Raw genomic sequence first — 14,932 nt, 5'->3', positions numbered from 1 at the left:
CATCTTTTCCCAGTCTGGACTTCGACTTTGATCTCTCTCTCCACTTTGGCTTTTGACTTTTCGAGCGACCTCTTGCCACCATGGCCTCTGCTGCTTTGTACTTGCTCTCCTTCTTGGTTTTCTTCCTGAGTTCATAACTATACAAAGCAGCAGTTACATCTTTAAGGGTAACATTATCCTTACCATGAAGTAACATTGTCTCAAGGTGCTCAAATTCATCTGGAAGAGATGACAACATCAAAGCCAAATCTTCATCTTTGAAGGTTTCATCCATGCCCAATAAGTCTTCCACTAGCTCATTGAACGCAATGATGTGTTCATTCATACTGGTGCCTGGTTGATAATCAAATCTGAACAATCTTTTCTTCATGTGGAGACGATTCTGAAAGCTTTTCTTCAGGAATTTTTCCTCCAAAGCTTTCCACATCTTACTTGCAGAAGTCTCGTTCTTGTAGCCATACTTCTGCTCCCTGGAAAGACAAGATCGAATCGTGCTGCACGCCAAACGATTAATTATTCCCCATTCTTTCTCCTCCATATATTCGGGCTTTTCTTCCTCAATGGCGATGTCTAGACCTTGTTGGAATAAAGCGTCTAACACCTCGCCTTGCCACATGCCAAAATGACCGGATCCATCGAACAACTCCACCGAGAAATTTGCATTTGACATCACCCTCCTCACCGGTCCAGATGAAGAGCTTGATGTCTCAACTGATCCGTATTTTGGCATTTTAATTCTAACGAACAATATTCAATATCACGAATTGTATCTTTTCAGCAACGGAACCATCAGGATAACCTCAACTGAAGCTCTGATGCCAATTGTTAGGGAAAACGGGTTATTTCCCACACGAACGTAGTTTTAAAATTGACCTAAAATGTCAAGATTAAAACCACCAAAGGTTGCACAGCAGATAAACCTGTCAAACTATTGAATATTGAAACACGATGGAAAAGAACCGAATAAAAAACAATAAAGGAGAGAACACACCAAATTTACGAGGTTCGACAAGAATATCGTCTACTCCTCGGGCACCACACCGGATGATAACTTCACTATATCGCCAATATTACAACAAATGGAATTCTTTGGAATTCCCAAAGTGGGAGAATGAATAATACAAGAGGAAGAGAGAACTTGTTTTTGAGATGATTTCTAATGGAAATACTTAGGCCTATTTATAGTTGAGTTTCAAGAACAATATGTTCAAAGTTTGGCCACCTACCAAAGAATTTTCCAATGTGTACAAGTTAGCCACCAAATATAAATTCACATGTTCAAAGTTTGGCCACCAACCAAGATGAAATTTCCAATAAGTTGGCCACCAACCAAGATGAAATTTCCAACTTGTCAACTTAATTTCTAGACAAATCTAACACATACATCATGAAAAGTTCGATAAAATTTTGAAGGTGTTAAAAAGAACGGTTTTCGACTACATAAAACCATTTTCAATCAAATAAATACTCAAAATTTTTAAAAAATCAAATAAGTCTCTCTTGACCTTTTACACTCAACTAAGTACTTCGACCACAAAAAAATTTAATCAAATAAGTCCTTTGATCAATGTTGATCATTAAATATATTGATGTGACAATTAATGAACGACAATGCCAGCATCTTTTGACGGTAGCTCACGTGGATTGTCACATTAATAAAATTTGATTGCAGAATCAACATTCAATCACTACGTCAATGATTTAGCAGTCAATATTGATCAAATGACCTATTTAATTAAATTTTACGGTTGAAGAATTTAATAAGATGCAAAGGAACTTAATTGATTTTATCTTAAAAATTTGAAAATTTATTTTACCAGTAAGCGTAAAAGAGATTCGAGTTTCGACAATTATATTATTCTCTGGTTGGATATCTTTTGTGATGTACAAGATTTACTGACTGCAATGATGGAAGTTAACAAAATTTCATAATGTAGAAAACAACTTTTGTATCCGAAACTTAATCACAGTGCATTAGATGTTAAGCATTCGTGCACGTTTGACTTTGAGGTTGTTGGTAGAAACCAAGTATAAGTATAACTTTCCCTTTTTTCACCACTTTCATAATAGTCGTTGTTGATTTGAATAGCATGAATATTACTCTCTCATGCACTCTTAAAGAATTATTGTACTCTATTAAAAGTTGACAAAAGCATATTCTTCACTATTTTAAACATAAAGTACATATACGAGATTTCAGTGACCTCAGGATAAATATAAAAATTAAGCCTCTAATAATAAATATTGAAGAAAAAATTTTGCAAGGGTAAGCAAAAAAAATATTAGGTGACCAAAACAGAAATAAAACATAAGGTTAGACATGATATTAAAAAATAATAATTTACTCTCTTTTAATTATATGTAAATTTTGGGTCTTGAGTAGATGCCCTCCTATCCAGGCTCAAACTACGACCTTGATAAAGAATCATTTGCATAGGAAAACCCTAATTTCGGTTCAATATCAAAGAAAATATCAATATACCAAAGTCTTTAGTTGACGATAAATTTGATATTTTTAATATTTCTAAGGTTGAGTTTGAATATTATTAATAAAGAAATTAATGTTGAAGAAGTTGTCATTTGGACCTATCAGGTGGCCTCAGCGATATAAGGAGTGTTGTTATTTATTGAGATCATAGATTCGAGCAGCTGGATTTGTAAATGTGTGTGCGTGGTCTATAACTAAAAATTCTAAATATATACTATTTTGTAAATATCCTAAACTATTTGATCCAAATCTTATAATTGATCATGAGATGGGCCTTTTTGATGAACCCATGGACCTGATTAACTCGTCTTTGTTAGGAGTAAAAAGGGAAAGAGGTGAATTGACTTTCTAAAATTTTCGATAAAAATTGATGAGAAATGATAGTAAAGTAAGTATGATCGATTTGTAATAGTTAAATCGTTCATCTATCTCTATCACCTTACCTTCTTATCAAACTAAGAATTTTAACTAAAATCTAAATTAAATCAACAACTACCTTTCAAGGGTAATACACAGCTTTTGCAACCTCCATCTTTTACAAATGATTAAGATAAAATCATTCTATTTTTTTTCTAGGGTTAAACTAAAATAGTTCCCTTTATAAAATTAGATTTGAATAAACAAGAGATAGAGAGGTAAGCGTTTACAAATTAAGTCCAACCGAAAGAGTTTTGATTGATTTGATTTTATTTAGAGTTGAGATTTACTTTAAAAAATATACTCGGTTGGGATTCAGGTCGAGACGAGCTGACCCATGTAATTTGAGATCGAATGATCACCATCTACGACGGTCGACAGTGATCGACGATAGTATCTAGCCACTTTCTTTTTTATATATTTTTAATTATTTTTATTAAAAAAAAATGTCATCGTACATAACAAAAATAAAAATAATTCAGAGTGATCAAAATAAAAATAATTCGAAAGTAAATTAAAAAAAAAGTGCAGTGAGTAAAATAAGGGAGATAATATAATTAAGTGGTTATTTTACCCTTAATTATATACTCGGTTGAGCTCGAACTGACAATTAAGGCAGGCCGAAAAGGTTGTCTCCAGAAGAGAGATGTCCATATAATAAGCAAAACCCTAATATAGGATAAGGCAAGTTTCTATAGTTTCTATTATTAATCCATCTAAGAGCCCAATGAATGATTTTCATTTGTTCACGCAAAAGGGCCGAGCCGCCAATCCAGTTTTACACCGTGATGCCACGTTGTTGACACGTTACTATATTTTGCCGGCTACTCTGCTCTTGCTTGCAACGACCCCTTCAAGTTTCTTTCCTCTGTCATACTCGTTTGATTCTGGGGGAAATGAATTTACTTGGAATTTTGATGGAAACTTTTGCTTCACTGTCAATTAGCACCGTTAAAACAGGCCTTATTTGGCTTCTAAGAGCGGCATGGATTGCTGGGATTCTTCCTGTCTTCATCGCTTCACTCCCTACTCCACGCCTCAATTTTTTTCACTCCATTTTACTAGGCTTTGCTAAGAGGGCAAGATTATGTCATCTTCATCCAATGTAAGAACCATTTTTTTCTTTTTGGATTTCTTCACCTTTTTTAAGAAATTCCCTTCAATTTTTATTTGGGTTTTTGTGGCTAATGTAGAGGTTCACAGTTCCACAGAGTTTCTTTCTGCACTTCTATTTGTTGGGTGTGGTTTGGACAACAACCTTGTTAATGGGTATTTGGTACTTTGCATACAAAGTTGCTCCTTTTAGTTCCGAGTCATTGAGTTATGTTGCAGCTGTTAGTCACTTGACAGGAGGGTCACATGTATTTTCCCTACACAAGTCTCGTTTTACGTAGGCTGAGGATAGATTCAATGTTTGGAAGTGTGTGTTCTTGTTGCTGTTGATGGAAATTCATGTCCTGAGGCGGCTTTACGAGACCTTTTATGTTTTCAACTATAGCTCTTCGGCTAGGATGCACATTTTTGGATACTTAACTGGTATCTAGTGAGTTGCTGTACACATTTTATAAGTTTATGAACTGCCACTGATGAATTATTTGATTCCTTGTTGATTAAAGCTTGTGCAAATTAGTGTAATTGTAAAAGAATGAACTTTTTTAACTGAGCATGATCAGTCGATAATCTCAAATGCCCTTTTAGTTTGTATATGTTTCTGATTGTATTGGCAGTTTTTATACAGCAGCACCTCTGTCACTATGTACATTTTGTGCACTAGAGGCTTTTAATTTTGCAGCTGATCAAGTGGCTGAATTTAAAGTTGAAGGCCAAGAAATGGTGTCTATTCTGGATTTGGATTTGTGGGGATATGTGAAACCTATAACAAGGCTTGTATCGTGCCAATGGGCTGGTGCTGCTATATATGCTTGGGGGTGGTTCCATGAATTTCGTTGTCATGAAATTCTTGTAGGTGTTTTTGCCTGTTTGAATCTCTATTTGCTTGTGGTTTATTCCAAATTTCATTATCAATATATTTATCATTCTCTGCTGATTCTAAATGGTTGCAACTTCTGCTCATCTGGATGCTGATTTCTCTGGCTTCGATACAGGGTTCACTCAGAGAACGTGGAGATCAAACTGCTGAATATGGGATTCCACATGGAGATTGGTTCGAAATTGTCTCAAGTCCACACTATTTAGCAGAGATGGTGATATTCTTTAACTTACTTATGGATGCTTTGTGTATGCCATGGTTGCTGCCAAACTGACAAGCTATGATCATCACTTCCTTGCATCTGGACAGGTAATATATGCCGGTCTATTGGTTGCGAGTGGAGGAACTGACTTTACTATATGGCTACTTCTTGGATTTGTGGTATTTTGAACCTCCATATCCATTTTCCAGAACTTTGTAAAGATTATTAGACCGATTGCCTTTATAACTTTGTATCCCATTGGTGTCTGCTGTTTCAGGTGGCTAATCTTTCATTCGTTGCAGTGGAAACTCACCGGTGGTACCTTCAGAAGTTTGAGGACTATCCGCATAATCGGTGGGCCATTATTCCATTTGTTTATTAGTTCCAGGAGACCAAAGTTTTGAAGTATATTTTGTAAACCAGTTTAGCTCTTGCTGTACTATGGTCTGTAATCCCTTTTTGTTTGTCGTGTTAAATGGAAAGTGGATTCTACCATTTTCCCAACCCAAAGGAAAGAAAAGTGTTGTTGAACTTCATCATTGAACAATACTCGTTTATATTCCCATCAACTTTCATGATTTTTTTTCAACACTCAAATACCTTGAAAAGAATTTTTTTGAGGCCCTTTCTAAAGATAATGGCATTTGGTCTTATTCGGCCCAACATAGGCTCATCAAAACTTAGCCCAAATCAGGGTTGAGCCTTGTTTAACGCCATTGGTTACGGCACTGTTACGGAGACGAGGATCCGCTGAGAAATTTCCTGGTTCTGTGATCTCTCCTTTGATCTGGGAAGAAATTGGAGATTGACTTGTCTTAGTTACCCGAATCTGTTCATATCGTCGGTGGAATTGTTGAAAAACTGAAATTCGAAAATGGCGTCTACATTCAGCGGCGATGAAACTGCTCCTTTCTTTGGCTTCCTCGGCGCTGCTGCTGCCCTCGTTTTCTCCTGTAAAAAAAACTAACCCTAACTCTTAAAATTTCTGGTTATTCGCGGGGATTAGTTTCTCCAACCAAATTGTTCATTTTTTCAGGTATGGGAGCTGCGTATGGGACGGCCAAGAGCGGTGTAGGAGTGGCGTCGATGGGAGTTATGAGACCGGAGCTGGTGATGAAATCGATCGTCCCGGTTGTAATGGCTGGAGTTTTAGGTATTTATGGGTTGATCATTGCCGTTATAATTAGCACTGGGATAAACCCAAAGGCCAAATCTTACTACCTTTTTGATGGCTATGCTCATCTTTCCTCTGGTCTTGCTTGTGGCCTCGCTGGTCTCTCTGCCGGCATGGCTATTGGGATCGTCGGCGATGCTGGCGTTAGGTATTTCCATCTGTTTTGCTTTTGCCATTACGCGTTTATCTCTCTATAATCGATATTAGATTCTTATTAGATTCACAAATTGTGATAAAACTAATTGCAGAGCCAACGCTCAACAGCCAAAGCTGTTTGTTGGAATGATTCTTATCCTCATTTTCGCCGAGGCTTTAGCTCTGTATGGACTCATCGTGGGTATCATCCTCTCTTCCCGTGCTGGTCAATCCCGAGCAGAATAGAGTGCAGCAAGAAACACTTGTCAAGGTTTTTTCGGTTCATCTTTGTCGTGAATTTTATTTTAAGCGTTCCATGGTGTTTGTATGATTAGAAGATAGATATAAATCATGTTTATCTTATCTATTTCTGGAATTTAATGACCCTTTTTATGATAGACTGTTCATCTTTCTATTGGCTTTGCAATAATGAAGTTCCTTCTTAATGCGGACACCGTTGCATGGTCATTGTTTAGTATATTAGGACTTTATATGCCATTCTATTTCAAGTTAATTGTGAATTTCATCATTTTATATCGTAAATAAAAAATAAAGTAGTAATTTGTTTTATGAAAACTAAAGTATTAGTCCAATTGGATGATCATGTTAAATCTTGCAGTTAATTAACCTGGTTTGGTCATTTATATGTAGCACTTCATCAATTTATATGTAATAAATAAGTAAAATCAACAGTTTAAATAAAGATCTTTATAACAGTTTGATTAAAATTTTCATTTTTTTTTATAAATTAGAGTAGGAATTGATTTTTCAATTTTCGTATAGGGAGGAAATTCATAATTCGAACATTTCCGGTATATATTAGATAGATCATAGAAGAGACGTAGGTTGTCATCTAGAATGTAAATGAAAAATCATTCTATTAGTCTTCAAGTTAGGATTTTATTTTTTTATTAGTCCGGAAGGTTTATAAAGTAATATTTGTTCAAAAAAATTAATTATTGATAACGTACATATACTTTACAAACACAATGGTTTGAACCCAAAACTTTAAAGGATAACAACAATCCAATTTTACCATCGGAAGATTTTACCATCGGAAGAATCTTTTATGTAACATCATGTTGAGCATAGTGAATGAAAATGCAATCAAAATTTTTAGTCATCTTTTCCTTCTTAAATCCGAACTATACTTTAAATCAGATACAGTCGCACTTTCAAATATTGTAGGTTATCAACATAATATTTCTACAATTTATAAGATGTCTTATGATATTTTTTTGTGTGGAATTTGATTTTGTAAATGATATGCAAATAGGCTACTTTTATGTCAAGGAAGTTAAAAAAATGATGAACCGAAAGTTTTAGGTCTAATAATCATCGATAATAGTAACAGATGGTTATGAGCCACGGTTGATGACGAATATTTGACCCAGATTTAATTTTGATCAATAATTAGATTAACTTCTTAATTTTTTATAAAATATAAAGATTAAATGCCGATATAGGTCAATTTTCGTAGAGTGGGGGAATTTATAATTTGACCATTTCCTGTATATATTAGATAGTATTGACTAAGAAATGATTGGACTAGTTTTGGAGTTGGACTTTCACTTGCATAGTTTTGTTTGAAGCTTTTGTCGGTTGTGAGTTGGATATTATGAAGAATTATGATTACGACCCTATGCATGTGTTTTTAAATGGGCCCATTGTATCTTCTAATCTTGTCCAATGGGTTCACTTACTTTCAAGAGCTGTAAAGTTGGGTTTGGTTCAGTCAATGTCGATTTGAGCCCTACCCTAGCCCTAGGATACTACTTGCACTACGTGGGCACACCTTCATTTAATAATGCATTTGCATTCAAATTTCCATCCACATGCCATGGATAAATGTTGACGAAAATGAGTGTTAGATATGCTCATACATCTTTGATTCGTTTGGAGAAAGCCCGTAAAGTTCGTGTTTGAATCGAGACATTAATAATACTTTACATGTTTTCTATAAAAAAAAAGTTTATATTTGTGTGTATGTTTGAATGAAATTTGTTTAACTCCGTCAATGAAATATATCCTTACAAGATCAATTCCGTTTCAAGGTTTTAGTCATTTTTTGTGTCAAAGATTTAAATCATTTTATCAATAAATCGGCTAGTCTAATGGGACAAGACATCAGATTCATCCAACAATGTCAAGAATTTTAAGTCTTTGTTATAAAGTAATATAGGTTAGAAAGATAGTTCCCATAACGAGTCTTTACGAAATTCAATTTGAAATAGTTGATTAATAAATCAGATATCGATGATTAGACTAAAAAATATTTAAATTATTTTTTTTATTAGATTAAATTGAATCAAAAATTTAAATTCAAGTCAAACGTCCAAAATATCAGTGTTTACCTTATCGCAACAGAATCCAACTTTTCATTGGACACAGATGAATACAAGAGATAATAATGCATGGGCAGCACCAAACAAGAAACTACATTAATGGACATAAACAATGCAAAAGAAAAAGGTAGAAATCTTTATTAGACGGGATAAGAATAATAATGCATTTCGAGTACTTATGCTTGGGTTGATTAGGACAAATTTCGCAGTAATTAATAGAGAGTGGGGGAAGATGTAATTTCTCCTTTTATTTGATTCCAAACCAAGCAAAGCGCATCACGAAGTCGAAGAACACGACCTACCACTAAATTAGAATAATCTTTCCCCCACCCAAGGAAAAAAAATAATGTTATTAAAATAACCCGGAAAATTTCATTTCTTTTGTTCTTTTCTTAAATTTTTGATTGCATCTGGATCTAGGATTCGCTTCTGGTTGTTGGCCACTTGGCACGTTTCATGCAAGGAAAAGCCCGAAAAGAAGGCTTTTTAGTACTGGGGAAAGCTTGAATCTGAAACAGGTAGTTGCCATTTGGACTACACATTTACAATCAAAATGCAGGACTTAAATAAATATTCACAAATTTAATTCCCGCCTAATAAAGTTGCTGACCCTCCAAAAAGAAGTTCCAACAAGTAACTTAGGGTAAGCTATTCTTTTCCAATATCTTTTTCAACTTTTGTATTCATTTTGTTTCCAGGGTGTATGTCTGGGGGTTAACAATTTCAACGTCTATATTATTTTCATTGTGCCACGTGACGAATTCTGAGCAGACCGATCCAATCGCGTTTGGCGCCCAAAACCCATGTGGGTCCTAAAGGTTCTTGTCTGCTCTCGAACACACTGATTCTTCATCTGAGCTTTTTGTCTATTTAGTTGACTGGTAAAGTTTGATTTTTTATTTATTATTTTACTTCACTTACCCCCATGGCCGGCAACGCATTTGAAAAGGACTAGCGGTTGGCAAAAGTTGTAAAAATAAATAACATACGAGAAAGGTAAATGGAACATGAACAATTAACTGAAACGATCAAAGTAAATAAAAACTCACCCCTACTGGCTACTGTTTATATTTTCTGGCCGAAACTAAAAAAATGGTAAAAACAAAAGAGCAAGAAAAATGGGTTTGTTTATGCTGGTGATGGTTGAGAGGCGGGGTCGGCTGATGAAGGAATATCAGCGCCTACACGACAACCTTCAAGCATGAACACGATATCGGCCATTGTAGGTCGATCGAGAGGATCCGGAGCCGTGCAGAGTAACCCGACTTTGATTCCTAACAGGAATTCTTCCCATTCTGATGATTCAGGGTCGAGCTCGAGTAACCCTGGTTCTAAAAGTTCGGCGATTTGGCCCCTCTGAAGCTGTCGTTTTACCCATTTCACGATGTCTTCATCCTCGATGAACATGACTGGCCTTTTCCCTGTGAGTAGTTCGAGCAGAACAATTCCGAAGCTGTAAACATCTGATTCTTTTGTGGCTTCCCCTGTTAGAACTGCTTCCGGGGATACGTAACCCAATGTTCCGACCGAAGTTGAAGTGGAAGCTTCTGCTGGAGTAGCGACTGTGAGACGGTTCAAGCCAAAATCTGATAAATGTGCTTCAAAATCGGCATCAAATAGAACATTTTGGGGCTTGGCATCTCCGTGAACCATGTTGGATGCGTGTACGAAGGCTAAACCACGGGCAATGCCCACAGCAATCAGGTGGCGCATTGGCCAATTAAGGACATGACCATCTTGGTGGGATGCCTCTTGGAGGAGTGTTGCAAGGCTGCCGTTGGGCATGTAATCATATACAAGAAGCCTCAAGTCCGGTGGACCTGCGTAGTAGCCACGGAGAACAGTCAAGTTCCGGTGCTTCACTCTGCCTAAAAATTCGGCTTCTTTCCTGAACATGTTTTCATCGAGTGATCCATCTGGTAAGCGGCGTATAGACAGCACCATTCCATCGTTGTAGCAAGCCTTGAAGACCAACCCGTATTTGCTTCTGCTAAGCACATTCTCTTCAGCAAATTGCCTAGTGGCTTCAATTGTTTCCGCAAGTGTGATCTTGTTGTTGAACATAACAAGCTTTGGACCTACACTGTCTGTGCTGCTACGACCTCCGCTTGCTCCAGAACTTGCCCTCGTAGGGCTCCGTTTCTTCTCGCCAGCAGCTTCCTTGAGCTTCCTGCGCCATCTCAGTAGGCTGAAAACATAGAAGCAACAACACAATGACAAGAAACAAGCAGCACAAACTATCGCAACAACCAAAAGAATCAATCTTCTCCTTCTGCTGTTTTCAGCCATGTTTTCACACTTCCGGTGCAATGGCTTTCCGCATAAGTCTTGATTATCCGCAAATGCTGATGGATTGCTAAATTTGGAACCCAGAGTGACTGGAATCTCCCCCTCTAGGTCATTCCTTGAGACATTGAAGTAGACCAATCTAGATATAAGACTGAGATTAGCAGGAATCTCTCCGCTCAAGTCATTAGAAGAAAGATCCAGCATTGTAAGATTAGATAACTCGGAGAGAGAATCCGGTATGCTACCAGATAGTCGATTACCATCGAGTAACAATGTGGTCAACGACAAGCATTTGGAGGTTACTGCTGGAATTTCTCCTGTTAAGTTGTTACCACCCAAATCTAGCATGTTAAGCCTCGAAAGGCCAGAAAGATCAGCAGGAATGTGACCTGTCAAAGAATTCGATCCAAGCTCAAGAACTTCAAGAGCAGTGCAGTTCCCAAGCTCAGGCGGGATGACACCACTTATGAAATTATTAGACAATGAAAGAACTGCTAATGAATGTAGAAAGCCAAAAGTTTCCGGTATATGACCGTAAAATAAATTGTAACTAAGATTCACATACTGCAAACTCATCAAACTACTAAACCCTTCCGGAACATCCCCGGACAACATATTTTCTTGCAATGCAATAACTTGCAGATTAGGTAAACCTGAGAGCTCAAAAGGTAGTTCACCTGAGAGATTCTGCTTGCTTAAATCAAGAGTAGTTAGCTTGAACATCGCACCCAAACTCGCTGGTATCTTCCCAGAAAAACCATTAGCACTTAGATTCAAAACAATAATCCGACTCAAGTTCCCAATACTTAAAGGAATCTCACCCGTAAACTTGTTCCCACTCAAGTCCAATGTACTCAGATTGTTCAATCCCATTATCTCCTCTGGCAGTATTCCGTTCAAGTTATTATGTCCCAAATGCAAGGTTTCAAGCTCAGTAAGATTCCTAAGACTACCCGGAATTGAACCCGAAAACATATTTCCCCCAAGAGATAGCACCTTCAAACCAGTCATTCCACTAAAAAAGCCAGGAATTTCACCAGAGAAACGATTCCCTTCGAGATCAAGAACATGCAATGACTCAAATTGCTTGATCTCAGCAGGAACCATCCCAGTTAAAGAATTATTAGCCATTTTCAACTCCTCCAATCTAGACAAACTCCCAATCTGAACCGGAACCGCACCGGACAACAAATTCCCCGAAACATCCAACATTGTTAACGTGGTTACACCAGTTAACCACAAAGGAAAACTCCCACCAATGTGATTACCAGACAGATCCAGAACTTGTAAGACGCTGTAACATTTCCCTGATTCAGGACCAACAACATTCTTAAACAAATTAAACCCCAACTGAACAATCCGAATAGAAGGCGGGTAAACAGTGACATTACAGAACAAAGAAACCGGAACTATTCCTGAGAGATTGTTGTGAGAAAGTGAAACAACTTGAAGATTAGGAAGAGCTCCAATAGCTGCTGGGATAACCCCACCAAGAGCATTGGCCTCAGCACTAAAATGAACAAGTGAAGAGCAGTTGGCTAAAGCTGAAGGCAAAGTTCCTTCCAATAAATTATAATCAAGCCATAGATATTGAAGCTGTTGAAGCTCACCAAAACTAGCCGGAATCTCACCAGAGAACTGGTTATACGACAGATTAATTAGTTGAAGCTGCGTTAAATTAGTGACGCTTATAGGAATGGGACCGGAAAATGAGTTTGAAGAAAGATCGATATACTTGATATTTCGTGGGAGATCCCCGGAGATTTTGCCGGAAAGTTGGTTTTGAGCCAAGTTTAAAATGGCCAAATCGGTGAGATTACTTATCTCCGACGGTAGTGCCCCGGAGAGTGAGTTGTACTGCAAGAAAACAGCGCGTAGAAACCTGCATTGGGAGAGCGTCGATGGTATGGTGCCGTTGAAGGAGTTGGAACGGAGACTGAGCTTGCTAAGATACTTGAGGTCAGAGAGACGGTCACTGAGTCGACCACTGAGTTGGAGGTGAGGCAGACGTAGCTCCGTGACTCGGTTTTTAGTACATGCAACCCCACGCCAGTCGCATGGAGCTGCAGGGGTGGACGGATCCCATCCATTTAAAGCTCCAAGCGGGTCATGGAGATTAAGTTTGAAAGAGGTCAAAGCTTGAATCTCAACCTGGTTCTGGGCTTGTAACAACAATGGCGAGCAAAAAAGCAAAAAGAACAGAAAAACGAAACCTTTAGACATCATCCAGCAAAAAAAAAAAACAAAGTCAGGGTTTTCAACAACACAATGAAAGATCAAGTCTTTGAAGAACTAAAGGGTGTATAGATTGATGAACAAAACAGAGAAAGGAGCGTCTAATAACAGAGTCGTTGGTTTTTCCATATGGGTTTTGGCAGAGTCTCTGTGGCGGCAGCAGCAGCAATCAGCAGAGAGACCCACGCACCAGAAAGAAAGAAAGAAAGAAAAAAAGAGAACAGAGAGAGCTAAGGGTTAGCCTTTCTGTCTAACAAAGGAGTATGGGCATGGGGACAATGGCGAGGTAGTGTTTGGTTTGAAGGGTAAACTATGGGGTACAGGCTTGGTTCCTTCTCCAGGAAAAAGCCTTGAATAAGCACGTTATTTGCAGACGCAAGTGGTGGGGTTTGGGAAAAGGGAGTGTTGGCTGTTTTTTTAACCTCGATATGATATTAAATGGGCAGAATCATTGAGCCCTGTGTGTGATGATCTTATCCTTCTTCTCTTCTAGTCTTTCATTTGTTTTTCTCTTTTTAAAATTCATGTTCCTTTGCAAATTTAAAGTCTTTCAAATAACCCTCTTGTCTTCTTTTTCTTCAAATTTTGACATTTTGCTGTTACCTTGTTTTGTTCAAAATTTTATGATTCTGATATAACTTTTCAAACTTTTTTAAGGTTTTTTTTTACTGTTGGATTCAAAGATGAAGATGTTAAAGTGTGAGACATTGTTTTCAAAAGGATTATGAAACCTAAGGGAAGTACCCAAAGTGTCCAAGTTATGTGTAATTGAGAAAAAGGCAAAGGCAAAGATGTGAGCCCACCGGACAAAAGGCTAGTCAAGGATGTGGGCCACAATCATTGGTTGTCCCCACACTTACTCAATGATGCAAATGGACCCATTAATTGAAAGAAAAATAAAAGTAAAAAGGAGTTGAAATATGAGCAACATGAACAGAAGTTTGTTTTGGAGGCAAATTTGGAATTAATTTATTATTATCAGCTCCCGAATGGGATGTTAGGATACGTCGGATCACGTTTTAATTGGCCGAATCCATGTATAAAGGTCAAGACAATTTTATTTTTTTTACTTCAAATTAAAGTCTTTATATTATTCAAATTAACTTAAATTTGTGATTCAAATTTTAAATTTTAATTGAGTTTAAATTTTAAAATTTAAAGAATTGTTAACTTAAATATTAATATTTTGTTATCTGTTTTATCTTCAACTTTAGATAAATCATTTGATTATTTTTGTAATAAAAGGTGCTTAATTCTTTTTTTTAGTCATTTTGATTAAATTTGAACCATATATTCCTCATCATCATAGGTAGGGGTAAACATTCGATCAAATCGATTCGAATAAAAAAATTTCAAGTTATTCAAGTTGACGAGTTGTATTTTGTAACTCGAACTCAACTTGAAAAAATTTCAAGATGAGTCGAGTTTAAGAAATCCGAGTCGAGTTATTTGAGTTTCCATACAAATTTTATTATAATTATTTATAGTAATATGGTAAGGATTGGTTTCAATTTTTTGGTTTTCTCTAACAATATAAGATATATATATATATATATATATTCATATTGTTTTCACATTACAATGTTATTTAATATATCAAATACAATTTAAAATTATAAATTATATTTACAATATTATATTTTAAAGAAGATATTTT

The 14,932-nt window shown here is 36.7% G+C and overlaps 2 protein-coding genes and 1 pseudogene across 2 annotated transcripts; 2 read left to right on the top strand and 1 right to left on the bottom strand.

Annotated features, from left to right (window-relative positions):
* Window positions 1-3,736: 3,736 nt before the first annotated feature.
* LOC120122627 lies at window positions 3,737-5,629 on the top strand (annotated as a pseudogene).
* Window positions 5,630-5,836: 207 nt separating this feature from the next.
* On the top strand, window positions 5,837-6,821 carry LOC120122628 (V-type proton ATPase subunit c2). The gene is made up of 3 exons (XM_039141753.1): window positions 5,837-6,050; window positions 6,134-6,419; window positions 6,520-6,821. The coding sequence occupies exons 1-3, from the start codon at window positions 5,972-5,974 to the stop codon at window positions 6,650-6,652; spliced, it is 498 nt and encodes a 165-aa protein (XP_038997684.1). The 5' UTR covers window positions 5,837-5,971; the 3' UTR covers window positions 6,653-6,821.
* A 2,970-nt stretch (window positions 6,822-9,791) lies between these two features.
* On the bottom strand, window positions 9,792-13,565 carry LOC120122509 (probable LRR receptor-like serine/threonine-protein kinase At4g36180). Its single transcript, XM_039141647.1, has one exon. The coding sequence runs from the start codon at window positions 13,264-13,266 to the stop codon at window positions 9,880-9,882; it is 3,387 nt and encodes a 1,128-aa protein (XP_038997578.1). The 5' UTR covers window positions 13,267-13,565; the 3' UTR covers window positions 9,792-9,879.
* Window positions 13,566-14,932: the final 1,367 nt, after the last annotated feature.

The sequence above is a fragment of the Hibiscus syriacus genome, unplaced genomic scaffold, assembly GCF_006381635.1.
Source record: "Hibiscus syriacus cultivar Baekdansim isolate YM2019G1 unplaced genomic scaffold, ASM638163v2 tig00110387_pilon, whole genome shotgun sequence".
Lineage (NCBI taxonomy): Eukaryota > Viridiplantae > Streptophyta > Magnoliopsida > Malvales > Malvaceae > Hibiscus > Hibiscus syriacus.
Note: the sequence above shows the minus strand (reverse complement) of the source record. Positions and strands in the feature narration are given on the sequence as shown.